Raw genomic sequence first — 15085 nt, forward strand, 5'->3', positions numbered from 1 at the left:
TAGCATATATATGCATATATAAGCATGTCCAAGTGTTTTATTATTTTTTCCATACTTTTTAAGGTTTTTAAATTGATTTTCCCCCTTTTTTACCCATAAAATCCCAATAATTATTTCTAAAATTATTATTTTGATAATTCATCTATTGGATTTTTATATTTATGCCAAAATATGGCTAAAATATTTTTTTACATATTTTTACAGTTTTATTTAGTATTTTAAAGCAAAATTGCACATAATTGCAATATTAGCCATTTTAAGTTTTAATTGTGTTTTATATTCACAAAATTGAGTCTTGTATTTTTATATTGTTAATTATGAATGGTTAATCATTTTAGTACTTTGAATTTATTTTCAGAAAAATATTTACTATTTATTTTAAATTAAAAAGTAAAAAGTGGCTATTTAACTCGTAGCCACATTTGGCTTTCAATTATAACCAAATCAAGCCCAAATTCCGCGGCCCAATTTCTAATTAAAATCCTCCCTTGACCCAGTTAAATCTTACCCGACCCAAACCCCTTCTCATCCTGGCTGTTGATTACAGAGATCAACGACCACCGTTCACCCTAACCTTTTTTAACCCAAACGACCACCGTAACCTAAATCATTCTCACCAACCCGCCGCCCTTGAATCCCCTTCCTCTCCAATTCTCTCTGCAAATTCAATCGAACCCTAGTCGCCGCCACCCAAATCCACTATAATCCCCTTCAACCCCCACCCAATTCATGGACTCTCATGGTTGTTTGAGACGTGTACTTGTCTCCTACATCCCCTGATGGCCCGCTTGTGTGATTTCATGGACAGATCTCGAAGAGATCTGGTCTAGTCCTTGCTCAACTCCTATCCATGGCCTCTTTCCGACCATCCATCGCTGTTCGAGTCAGATCCTTAACTTTTCGGCTAGATCGGTAACTTTTCGAAGTCTTTCTCATCTGTCTAGGTTCTCAGAAACCCTAACTTTAAAGGCTTTCCGATTTTATTTCAGATCTGTCTTAGATCTATGTACATTATGAACCTCTCAAGTGTTTTCCTTAAAGGTTTTCCGATTTTTCAAAACGAGTCTTCGTCTTCAACGATTAGGGTTTCTCAACCTCTTTTAAAAGATCTTTTCTCCGATTTTCAGTGTTGTTTTATGCTTTTATTATGTTTAAATGATTTGTTCATGTTTTTCTTCTACCTGGTTCATCGTGTTAAAGCCCTAGGTATTTTTTTGGTTTTATCCGGGTTCTGAAGTTGTCTTTGTTTGTTTGTATGTATACTTGTTTTGATTAAGTTCTTTGTGTTTTGATCCTCTTGTTTGTTGACTGATTCAGAGTTCTTACAATTTTTAACTCGACTATTGTTAAAACCCTAATTTCTCAAAAGGTTTTCCTCACTCATTACTGTGAGTTTAAAGGGTTCTTTACTGGTTTCTGACCTTCTTACCTGTTAGTTTGGTTCTTCACCCTGGTTCTATGTGACTACTTGACTTTGTTAACTACCATGTTTCAAGTAGGTTCTTTTACTACTGAGTCCTAGCCTACTCCTGCTACTACTATATATTTGTGTTGCTTCTTTTGTCAATATGGTTGGCCTTGCATATCTGATGCTCTTGTTCATTCTTCTCTATTTATATGGCAAAGTGCAGAATCATGATTCTTTCTTGATTGATCTTGATTTCCTCAAGTTACAACTGATTGCACATGTTTTCTTATAAACCCCTAATTCTACCCGATTGTTTGAGTTGATTGATTCCTTTCCTTTATTTGCTGTGATATTGTACCCCTGCTGAATCCTTTTCCCAATTAAGTATTTTTTGTACTTAGACTCAATTATTTACTCTATACTTTTAATATCCCCTATATGGTCAGAAATCAATCTTTCTCAAAATTGTTTTTCTCTCCTTAATTATTCCTAGCAGTATCCGTTTGAATAGTAATTCGTTGATTAAAGGAAAGTACTTGTATTAATTGATTTTGATTGTGATTATTTCCATGTTTTTGTTAAAACTTTACTTGTTACCTTATTTTATACTCGTTTTCAAAACTATAAATACCCTACCCTCTCTTCTCTAAAGACACGAACAAATGAGTTCAAAAACACACACTTACACATTCAAAACTCTCTTTCTTTCTCTATTACTTATGCTACTGACTTGTCTAGCCGGCTCAAAGCCAAGGCTAGACTTTGGAACTCTGGTTGCTTTACTTTTTCTGCACTTTGCTCCTTCAACTGGTATGTTCCTAGTTTAAATTCTGAAACCCAAACCTATGTGTTTCCTTGTTGTCAATCACTGCCTCTTTCTAACTTAATGGTTCATGATGCTGAGATGTACTATTTGTTTACTGCCTTACTCAGCATGCATAAAATTGTGCCCTTATTTAAATGTGATCAACATATTTACTTGTTCCTGTTTATGTCCTTTAACTAGCATGTCTATAATGCAGCTAATCCATGACTAATTATGTGTTTCTAATTTGGATCCTTTATGTACCCAACCCCTATTCCCTGTCTATAACTGCTGAAGCATGTAATTCTTTTTGAAATGGTTATGTGTGTGTTGTTGTTGCTCCTACCCCCTTTCCCTTTCAATAAAGCTATTTTATTAGGCAATTCTTCTGCTGTTTTTACAAACTCACTTCAAACATGTTGTTTCTAAAACTATTTTCCAACTCAACTCCTTTGAGTCCATGTCCAGCACTCTCACATGCATTCTTAGATTATTAGTTTCTGCCCCTCTTGTGTGAGACTTGCTTTGGGACCCTTGAGCTCCCTCTGAACCTAGACATATAAGGGCTGGCTCTTCCACACTGCACTTGCTCTTGGTTATGCAATCTGGGTGTGAGCACTGCCCGGGATCCCTTGAGTTCCTTAGGAAACTCTGAGACACCTAGGTATGAGAATGGCCTAGGAACAATATTGATATTGAAGTTGTTTATTACATAACATAGAGAGGAAGTCAAGATCAGGCTTCCTATGGTTGTAACTTACTATTTTCTTTGCATTTTTTCTTATGTAATTCAATCACATGGTTTGTAATAATTTGTAAACAATTATGAGGTTGGCTAGTGAAAAAGGAAGGGGTGACTATGCATGCTTTAACTATCAAAAGGGTAGAAAATATGTTATTAGGTTTATATTCCTACTTGCGCAATAGAAACCATGCTTAGGACTCATTTCATGCATTAGAGATCATGTTCCCTAGAACTTACACTTATTGTTTTCAACATGTCCATTTCACTATCAAATCACTTCGAAAATCCTGCGTTAAATGTGTTAATAACCGGTGTTTCTGTGATCATGTTTAAGGCTAAAAAACACTAACAAACATATCATCTCTGCATATTCTGGGAATCATGTTTAAATATTGGTGCATATAGAAATCCTGCTTAGAATTCTACATATATGTCATTCTTCATCTCTGTACATTAGATACCATGTCTTTAGGATTTCATTTATATTCGCTTAAGCGCTTAGGCTAACTATTAATGCATAAAAAGGAATAAAACAATATTACTCATTTTTTTTACAATCAACGGGCAATAATCCGATGTGCTGAACACCTAGAACAACATATTTTAGGTAATAATAAGCTCCAAATTGTCTCAACAATTCTGAATAATTACTGAATACTGCTTACGCTTAGGAAAGCCTTAGGTAATTACTTAAATAAAACTGGAACTGCCTCTGTTTAATCCTAGACTACTACAACCAGAAGGCAGTCCTGATTCGGACTTCTTTTCTGAGTTATATAATGAATCTGGTTCTGACTTAAACACCTTGCTTGGGATTTTAAAATTCAGACCTTAACTATGTATAAGTCATGCTGTCTATGAGCACTATCTGTGGAGGTATAACTGAGCCTTCTATATGCTTATATGTTTCCCCCTAATTGCAGTTTTCTATGTTTTGTATGTTGCCTTAGTTTTTTTACCTTTAAACATGAGGGTCTGCCTAGAACCTCCTTCTTATAGGAATAGGAGTCCTAAAATTCCTCTGGGACTGATAGGAAGGGAGGGGTAGCAACATGCACTAAGAGTCGAGACCAATTATCACTGTAATTACCTTCACGGGGTGGGAAAGGGTAGATATGGATATGATGACCCGTGCGCTAATACCACATGTATCTGCTCTTCTAAGGAGTGTCACACCGGGTATTGCATTGATGTGATCCATATTACAAACAAACCTAGGACACCCTTTTATTTTTATAAATATGCATAGATTATAACTCTTTTCAAAAAACTTGCTTTTATTAATCGTTTTTCAAACACTTGTGCATCTAAACTTAAATCCCCTATTACTTGAGCCTTTATTTGTTTATTTGCTAAATGCACAAATTCACAAAAACCTGCCTGGCCAGGAACCACACTAGTGGATCTTGAGGGGTGCCTAACACCTTCCTCTTAGGATAATTTCACGCCCTTACCCTATCTCTGGTTATCAGACATAGTAGTAGTTGAACCTTATAGGTCCCCAAAAGCACCTTAAAATTGTTAGGTGGCGACTCTTCAAATACCCAATTTCCAAAAGGAATAGTCATTACACCCCATGAATATCGAAACCCGGACTCCTTTCCATGGAGTGGAAAAAAGGGGCGCGACACCCTTCATGGGGGGAACCTTCAAAAATGCCCAATCATCTTCTTTTAACTCTAAATATCTGCGACGAATGTCCGAATAAGACTTTTGGTGACTCTGAGCAATTTTCAACCTCTCCTTAATAATCTTGACTATCTTCATTTCCTGATGCACGAGGTCTGGTCCTATCAATTCTGCTTCCCCAATCTCGAACCACCTAATGGGAGATCTATATCTCTTACCATATAAAGCATCGAACGGTGCCATCTGAATACCAGCATGATAACTGTTGTTATAAGAAAACTCTATGAGTGACAAATGATCATCCCAGCTACCTTTGAAATCAAATAACACAAGCTCGCAACATGTCCTCAAGTGTCTAAATAGTCCACTCTACTTGCTTGTCGGTCTGAGGATGAAAAGATGTACTAAGATTTACCTACGTACCCAAGCCTTGCTGAAATTTCTTGCGAAAGTTGGCCGTGAACTAAGCTCCTCGATCTGAAGACTGGAGTGCCATGGAACCTAACTATTTCTTTCATATACAACTGAGCGTACTGTTCCACTGTGTCGGTAGATTTGACTGGCAAGAAGTGCGCTAATTTCGTGAGTCAATCCACGATTACCCAAATTGAGTCAAACTTGCGCGGAGTGCGTGGTAACCCTATCACAAAATCCATATTGATCATTTCCCATTTCCACATTGAAATTTCTACGCTTTGAGCCAATCCACCGGGCATTTGATGTTCGACCTTTACTTGTTGACAGTTTGAACATTTTGCCCAAAGTCTGCCACATCCCTTTTCATGTTGCTCGACCAATAAACTTCCTTGAGATCATGATACATTTTTGTAGAACCTGGTGTACGGAATACCTAGAAGTGTGGGCTTCGGCCATGATCCTTTCTCGAAGACCGTCAATATCTGGAACACATAGGTACCCTTGCTGAAATTTCTTGCAAAAGTTGGCCATGAACTAAGCTCCTCGATCTGATATTATTGAGACTGGAGTGCCATGGAACCTGACTATTTCTTTCATATGCAACTGAGCATACTGTTCCGCTGTGTCGGTAGATTTGACTGGCAAGAAGTGCGCTGATTTCGTGAGTCAATCCACGATTACCCAAATTGAGTCGAACTTGCGCGGAGTGCGTGGTAACCCTATCACAAAAACCATATTGATCATTTCCCATTTCCACATTGAAATTTCTATGCTTTGAGCCAATCCACCGGGCATTTGATGTTCGACCTTTACTTGCTGATAGTTTGAACATTTTGCCACAAAGTCTGCCATATCTCTTTTCATGTTGCTCGACCAATAAACTTCCTTGAGATCATGATACATTTTTGTAGAACCTGGGTGTACGGAATACCTGGAAGTGTGGGCTTCGGCCATGATCCTTTCTCGAAGACCGTCAATATCTGGAACACATAGGCACCCTTGGTACTGTAGGGTACCGTCTTCCATGACATAGGAAAAAGCTATGGTCTTATGTTTATGAATCCCCTCCTTCAGCTGTGCCAACAATGGATCATTGAATTGTTTCTCTTTCACCTCTGCAACAAGCGATGATTCAACCCTATTCTGCACAATTACTCCTCCTTAATCAGAGTCCGCAAGGCAAACTCCCAAAATAGCCAACCGGTGAACCTCTCGGGCCAACGACCTTTGGTATGCCTTCAAATGAACCAAACTTCCCATGGATTTCCGGCTAAGAGTATCCGCCACAACATTGGCCTTTCTTGGATGGTAGAGAATATCGATATCATAGTCCTTGAGTAACTCGAGCCATCTTCTCTGTCTCAGATTCAACTGCTTTTGTTTGAAAATATATTGAAGGCTCTTGTGGTCCGTAAATACATGTACATGGACCCCATACAAATAATGTCGCCATATCTTTAGTGCGAACACCACTGCCGCAAGCTCTAAGTCGTGGGTTGGATAGTTCTTTTCATGATTCTTGAGTTTCTTAGAAGCGTAAGATATAACCTGGTCATGTTGCATTAGCACATACCCAAGCCCAATCCTCGAAGCATCGCAATACACCACAAATCCCCATGTACCCTCTGGCAAGGTTAATACTGGCGCTGTAGTCAATCATTATTTCAATTCCTGGAAGCTACTTTCACAAGCATCAGACCATTGGAACTTAACTTCTTTCTGCATCAATTTAGTCAATGGAGAGGCAAGAGGAGAAAATCCCTCCACAATTCTTCTATAGTAGCCGGCCAAACCTAAGAAACTACGAATCTCTATTGGGGTGGTAGGTCTAGGCTAATTCTTTACTGCTTCAATCTTTTGAGGATCAACCGTAATTCCTTCCCTGGAGACGACATGACCCAAGAACGTGACAGATTCAAGCCAAAATTCACATATTGAAAATTTTGCATATAGTTGGTGCTGCTGAAGAGTATGCACAACTACCCTGAGATGGTCAGCATGATACACAATAATATCGTCAATGAACACTATCACGAAGGATTCTAGAAAATGCTTGAAGACTCGATTTCATAAGATCCATGAAAGTTGTCGGGGCATTTGTTAGCCCGAAAGACATCACCAAAAATTCAAAGTGCCAATACCGTATCCTGAAAGATGTTTTTGGAATATCCTGCTCCCTTATCTTCAATTGATGATACCTGGACCATAGGTCAATTTTTGAGAAGCACTTAGCACCTTGCAATTGATCAAACAAATCATCTATCCTTGGTAGAGGGTATTTAATTTTGATGGTGACTTTGTTGAGTTGACGGTAGTCAATACACATCCATAGCGACCCATCTTTCTTCCTTACAAACAAAACCGATGTTCCCCACAGTGACACACTCGGCTCGATGAAACCTTTTTCTACCAAATCCTTTAATTGTTCCTTTAGCTCCTTTAATTCTGCTGGTGCCATTCTGTAAGGTGGAATTGATATAGGTTGCGTGTATGGCATCACTTTGATCCCAAAATCAATCTCCCTGTCTGGTGGTATCCCAGGGAGGTCATCTAGAAAGACATCCAGAAATCCGTTCACAACTTGCACGGACTCAAGGTTAGGTGCCTCATCATCGGTGTCAGTAACTTGAACTAAATGATAGATACACCCCTTCTTGATCATCTTTGCAGCGTTAAGGTAAGAAATAAGCTGACCTTTTGGCACTGCATTATCTCCCTTCCATTCAACAACGGGCTCATTAAGAAATTCAAGCCTCATAGTTCTTGTCCGACAATCAAGTTTGGCAAAACATGAATAAAGCCAATCCATTCCCATTATTACATCAAAATCGACCATCCCCAATTCAATAAGATTGGCGATGGTATCCCTACCACGTACCGTAACAACACAACATCTATAAACTCGAGCAACCTTAATAGACTCACCAACTGGAGTAGACACCGAGAATGGCTCATGAAGTTATTCCGATTCTATCCCAAATTCCATAGCAACATAAGGGGTAACGTAGGACAAGGTGGAACCGGGGTCAATAGCATATTAAACACATTGAGATACACCTTTCACATATATTCTTGCAACTCCAACTACTTTGAAATAACAAGTACTAGATCAATCAAATTTCGGACTTACAATATTTGCATGGACACTATGGGAGCTCAATTTCTAAGATGAAGGGGTTTTAGCCATACATACCTCAATAGAGCTTTCCTTAAATTCTTTTAATAATTCCGGAACTCCTAGAAACATCGATCTATTTTATGAGAATTACAAGTTGAACCAAGAATTAGAGGGATAATCAAGATTCTATCCCATTTGGGCACATTATCAAGCACTAAGTGTGGGTTATGATTTTTAAGACCTTTTTGTGAGAGATTCTATCATCTTACATGTCACGACCTAAACCGATGGGCTGCGACGGGTGCCTGAGTCCTACATGTCAAATGTTCCTAAGCTTGCGTCTGGGATATGAACCTGTATAACATCTGTTGATTACGAAGGTAACATATATGAAGAAAAACTGGCAACAAGGCATATGTACGTATATATGTAGAATACAGTGGGCGAGCCGGCAAGGCTACTATAGACAACTATACATCCAATTACTGAAAGCCGATAAGGCCACATACAACCCAATTAGACATATTATCTACAGACCTCTAATGAAAACATAAATGTACAAAGACGGGACTGAGCCACGTCATACCCATATATATATATACACACAGAGAAATGTATCATACCAAAATAAAAAGCAGCTTCGGATCAAGTAGAGCACGCCGACTCTTGCTAATCAGGGATCCTAAGAAGGGGGACCGTCAGCTGGCCTACCTGGACCTGCAGGCATGAAATGCATGCCCCGTAAAATAAGGCGTCAGTACGAAAAATGTACTGAGTATGTAAGGCATGAAAATTAGTACGTAAAAGACATAGATGAAACATGGAATACAGTAACATATCTTTAAATGCGAATAACTTTGTAAATTCTGAAACGTTTATAATGTCATGCACGTGCATATAAATGACGTGCCATACATAGGTATGGATGTATATAATATCATCAAGCCATTGAGGGCATCCCATTATATCGTCTCGACCACTGTGAGCATATCATCAACATATACCATCTGATCAGGTGGTAGTGCGTATATAACGCCGTAACCGTTTCCCATATCCCATATACATGTATTTACATATATACGCATATATAGCACCATTTGTTCATGGGTCAATGCACATGAGTGAAATGCATGAAAAATACGTAATAATCTCAATATTCCTTCTGGATAAACTTTTCCAACTGCGTAGTATTCTGAGTCCCATGAACAGAAGATAATAATAATTCTCATTGGGAATCAAGAATATAGACACCCCTATCATTTCTATGAATAGAGTAATTTATGAAAACTGTGTATTTGCTCGTTTCTTCAGTATAATTTGGACCATGCCAAAAGAAAGAAGGGAGGGCCTTAACATACCTGTTCCTTGAATTATTTGATCGAAATGAAGCTTTTACTTACGTGAAATGTATTGGAATGAGAGAATGAAGCTTCTACTTCGGAATTTGAACGAATTTTGGCTTTGGATTTCGTTGAAATTTTTGGACGAAACCATTTCTGCCCTTTTGAACCAAATGAACGAAATATGCTTATGTTTTTTAACGAAACTTAGCTAAAGAAAGCTTTTGAATTCCAATCCTTAAGAAAGGATTATAGCTTCTGAATTCCAATCCTTAAGAAAAGAATCATTCTTGCCCTTTTTTGGAAGGAGTAACGTTTCTAGTGTTTTTATTTAGTAAAACATAAGTTATTTTAAGTCTTGGTGGCTTTGGCCACATTAATGAGTCCTTAAATTGCCACATGGCATGATGACTAATGAGTCATTTTTGTTGTGGTGGATTTTTGCCAAATTTTATATGGTATATTTTATAAATTTTTATCGATTTATTAGTTAACTAGGCAATGTCCCGTTACCCGGTAATTAGCCAATTACCCGCATAATTTAAATGTTTCCCCAAATTACCTAAAATTTTACTTATTATTTTTATTTTTATATACTTTATATATTATACTAATGTTGTCATATAGTACCTTGCATGGTAATAGTTCATAATTATCGGACATTATCGCTCAACCCGTATTTTATCCCAAATTGGCCACTTTCAACGAAACTCATTTTATTTAATCTGTGTACCCTTTTATCCTTCATAACACTTATTTATAGCTTGTTATAAATAGCATAAGTATGTTAACATCAACATGATCCCATTCCCGAATCTACGTCGGTTAACTGAAAATGAAATTTTAACGTACAAAAATAAGAGATGTAACATCCTTCCCCCCTTGGAAACATTCGTCCTCGAATGTTCAACTCCTTGTGATCCATGTAACACTGACAGGGTTACCTTTGTAGCAATGCTACTACCAATCTCCCCATAGAAGCTTAATAATCCAACAACACACAGGACCATAATTATTAATAACGACAATGGCCTCACATGACCAATGATAATAACCAACACAAGAATTTATACTCGTACCTTATGATTATGACGTCTCAGTCAGACCCTACTCTAGAGGAGGAAATAAGTAGGAATATCTAAAACTCATGTTTTCCTCGGCCTCGCAAGTAATTTCTTCCATATTGTTGTTTCTCCAAAGTACATTCACGGAGGCTACCTCCTTATTTCGCAGCTTTCGGATTTGTCAGTCTGGGATGGAAACCGAAACTTCCTTGTATGATAAGTCTTCTATAATCTCTATATCATTCGTGGGCACGTACCGTGTAGGATCGGCAATAAACTTTCATAGCATAGATACGTGAAAAACCGGATGGACAGGCTCCAATTCTGAGGGCAATTCTAACTCATCAGTTACTCGTCCTACTCTCCGAATGATCCTATAAGGCCTAATATATTGTGGGCTAAGTTTGCATTTCTTGACAAACATCATCACACACTTCATAGGTGACAACTTTATGAATACCCAGTCATCAACTCCGAATTCTAAATCTCGACGCCGCATGTTAGAACATGACTACTGACGACTCTGAGTTATCAATGTGAGCACGTGATTTTTGCCCTACAAGAACTACTCCCAAAAATTCAAAATAAAATAGTTTTGTGTTGCTTGTGATTTATTTGTACTTGTTTGTGCATGTTTATTTTTACTTTAATTAAGAAAAATACAAAAATATGTGTTGCATGTGCATTTAGGAGTTAATTTTACAAGTAGCAATTAATTAAACAATATTTGGATTTTGCGAGAATGAAAATCACAAAATATGTACTTGGCATTATTTTATTTTATTTTAGCATTTATTCTCCAATTGTGTGATTTTATTTTAGTTGGTATTTAATGGTGTGATAAATGTTATTAGGAATTAATTAGTATTTTTTTAATTTTGTTTATAATTTAATTTAGAAGTTTAGTTTTATTAATTAGGAAATAAAAGAAAATTGAAAAGGAAAAGAGAATAAGAAGAGGAAATCTGGTTGGGCCAATTTGTCCAAGCCCAAGACCAAAACCCAGTTCTAACCCAAGAAAATCAGCCCAATACCCGCCCCAAATCCAGTCCACCTGCGATCAAACTAGAATGACATCGTTGGGCATTGTGAATCTGGACCGTCAATCTCATACGATCAAACGGTCCAGTCCGTCTTCAGATATATCCAAACGACCTCGTATCTGGCCAATAGATCCAAGCCATTGATTTGTTTTGATCGAATGGTCCAGATCACCCCTCCCGACCTGTTTTGACCCATTCCCTGTACCCGGTTTAACACGATCCCCAGTACTACTCCAAACGTCACCGTTTCTCATTAGTGAAGTGATCAAGGCCGTTGATCGAGAATGATCAAACGGCCAAGATCAAATCCCCACCCCACTATATATTCCTAAAACCATACCCCGCCCCCTAAGCCATAACCCCCTTTCGCCTTCGTCTCTAACCTAGAGACAGGACCCAACACCCGCCGCCTTCAACCACCGCTTTCCGGTGGTCCAAACAGCCCCAAAATTACACCATAGCCTCCCCACGACGTCCTCTTTCCAAATCCCATATCAGCTTTCCTTGAATCAGTACCCAACGATTCGAATCTTAGATCGAAGAATCGAACCAAACCCTAATCCGTCCAATTACCACCAAAATTACACCATAGCTTCACCTCGACCTCCCCAACCTAAACCATCTAACCATCACCCCCGAATCGTGGCCGACTGCTTCGAATCTCAGATCGAAGGCACAACCTCAAACCTCAAACCTACCCAATCAGTCCCAAAGTTACACCACTGAACCACCTAGCTACCCCCGTCCCAAATCCCACCCAGGTTCTATCAAAATCTTGTTAGAGCTTTTCGAATTTCAAATCGAAGGCAAACCCTAGAGGGACCAGCTTCAGACTGTGTAAGAAGTTAAAGGTTTGAGGTCTTAACCAACTTTAGTCTAGTGTTCTCAGTTGAGAACACTCGATTAAGGTCAGTTTTGGCTTCAAAATTTCAAGACGAAGTGTCAATGAGAACAGAGTTCATTTGGGTTTCTAATTTTTGAGGTATTTCTTCTTTTTTTACTTTTTCTTTTTTGATTGTTGTTTGTTGTTTGCCTAATTAGGTTTCCTTGCTATGTTTGTCAATTAATCATCCTCCTCTTTCGGACCTTTTTTTGGTCCAAATTTTCGTCACTGTATTAATTGGATTTCATAGTTGATAGGATTTAGTTGGAATCGCTCGAACCCCTGTCTGTTTGGTTGCACTCTGGATTAGCTTCTTCTTTACATTGTTGAGTATTTCGAGTTAGAAAAGTTCAGTGGGTGATTGTATAAAACTGTGATTTGATATTACTGTAGATTCAAATTGTCTTATTAGATTATGTTTGATTCTTTCCTCTCTGTTGCCAATCAGTTTGTTGCATATGAATTTGGGATATTACAATGTTTCATTCATTTTAGGCAAGTATTGGTTTAGAATTGTGAATGCAATCAGTTATTCCCATATACATGTGCATCTTAGCAGTTTTACATCAGTCTGCTATTTGATCTAATCTGAGTTCTAAGTTCGAACTGCTAAGTGAATTTAAATTAAATTGGTTATAGCTATTGTAGTTTGGTGATCAATTAGGAATCAACTTAGTTATTTGATTAAGGAGATTGGTTATAGCTGATGAGGTACAGGGGATTGGACTAGGACAGTAAATCACAGTAATTTCAGGGGTAGTTTGAGGTTTAAAAGTTTGGCAAAATGGTCTTGCTAAGTGGGCTGTTAGTAAAGCACTTAATTAACATTAAACTAATGCATTTGTTTAGTGCTAATGGGGAACAAAACATAATGGTAGGGGAAGGCTTAAAAGGGATTGATTAAAATATGTGGCCCATGCCTGTTTGAACATTAAATAAGGAAAAGACAAGGGATAATGGGAAAAAGAGACTCTAGTGGAATTCTAAAAGAGATCATGGGCAGAATTAGTTTCTTACTAGGAGGAGACTGGAGAAGAGAAGAGCAATCTCAAAAAGAGAGTAAAAAAGATAAAGGAAGAGAAACAGACAAAAAAATATATATTATCGTTCCATTGAGGAAGTTTTCTGATTCTAGTTCATCTAGGATTAAAATAGCTTAAGTTTTCTTGGTATTGTTGGGTAACTGAAGCTTGAAAGGTACAACAATATGATTTCAAGTTGAATCTAGTTTGTTCGACGGAGTTGATTGGTTATCTGCTTGGGTTTATTGATTGCTGGGGTTGATTCTTTGATTCTCTGGTGTCATTTGTTTCTGAAAATTCTCCTATTGTCGTTGTTGAACCCTGCTGGATTGGTCATTTGCTGTTGTTGTTGCTGTTTGACTGACCCCCTCATTTTTTGGTTTATACTTCAACTTCCAGGTACATGACTCGAGACTCTATGGTTGTAGCTTCACATATTGAAACATAAAATCAATGAAGATTGACCAAATGTCTTCTGTTGTTTTTTTAAATTGATTCATTGTCTGTGATTTGAACTTGGACTCTAGTTCAATTGTGTGGAACAAAATTAGTTTTGTAATCATATGAACTAGATTCGAACAGGGTTGTTGTATAATTTGAACTGCAATTGGATTGTGTTAACTATCATTTGGTACAGACTGTTAGGTAGTATGAGAACTTGCGTTCCTTATTAACTGGGGATTTTCATGTTCGATAGCTGTTATTTTGAAAGTTTTTCTATGATCCGTTTATTGTGCAGTAGATGTTAGTTGCATTTTGAGGACCAAAATAGGGATTGTTGTAGTTAAGGTAGTTGTACTGGGCTGCACCAATTGATTGAACTATTTGAATTGGTCATAAGTAATCTGGTTGTTAATATGAATACAGGTTGATGCACCTTCACCTAAAGCCAAAGCTTTTTGTAGTTATATCAATCAGCCACTTAGTTAATTGTAACCTCATATGATTAATTACCTTAAGCATCAATTGATATATTAGCTTGAAATAGTATTTTCAAATTAGTACAAGAATGTTAGTAAACATCAGAATGTGCGCGTCTATTGGATTTATCCATTAAACCTGATAAGTTTCACTTAGTTATTAAGGTGTTAATCTGATCAGCAACATCTGAATAATGCATCAGAACAATTGTTAACTGTTGCTCAATTTGAACTATCATGTTTGGCTTAATCACGTGGGCTTAACCATTCCTTTTCCCCCAAGAGGTGTAATCTCCAGATTGATAAACGTGCAGCCCAGGTCCCATTTTATGACTGTATGCGCTTGGACATGGGCTGAGATATACGGATGGCCAGTTTCGAAGCCCGATGTTTGGCTTTGGTAAATCATCACCAATTAGTCTGCTCCAACCCCGAAACAAATCGATTAGGACCTGTACTTGTTTATTTATTAAAGATCAACAAAAATAGAAATCATAGTTACCTTAGGATTTTCCCTTTAAAATAAATAATAGATGAGATGAGCCTCACCAAATAAACGCATAAATTGCGGGGCCCTCAATAAATGGTTAAAATGAAACATTTAGAATTCGGGATGGGCCATTTAGTGAATTTTACGGCCCTCCCCAAAGATAATAATGCGCTAGTCATTCTAGACGCGCTTATAATAATT

General features: G+C 37.7%; 1 protein-coding gene across 1 annotated transcript; it reads right to left on the bottom strand.

Annotated features, from left to right (window-relative positions):
• Positions 1 to 5670: 5670 nt before the first annotated feature.
• LOC138869141 (uncharacterized) lies at positions 5671 to 7819 on the bottom strand. The gene is made up of 4 exons (XM_070146736.1): positions 7203 to 7819; positions 6850 to 6988; positions 6578 to 6682; positions 5671 to 6147 (listed from the first exon to the last, which is right to left on the bottom strand). The coding sequence occupies exons 1-4, from the start codon at positions 7817 to 7819 to the stop codon at positions 5671 to 5673; spliced, it is 1338 nt and encodes a 445-aa protein (XP_070002837.1).
• Positions 7820 to 15085: the final 7266 nt, after the last annotated feature.

This window comes from Nicotiana sylvestris, chromosome 5, assembly GCF_000393655.2.
Source record: "Nicotiana sylvestris chromosome 5, ASM39365v2, whole genome shotgun sequence".
In the NCBI taxonomy this organism is placed as follows: Eukaryota; Viridiplantae; Streptophyta; class Magnoliopsida; order Solanales; family Solanaceae; genus Nicotiana; species Nicotiana sylvestris.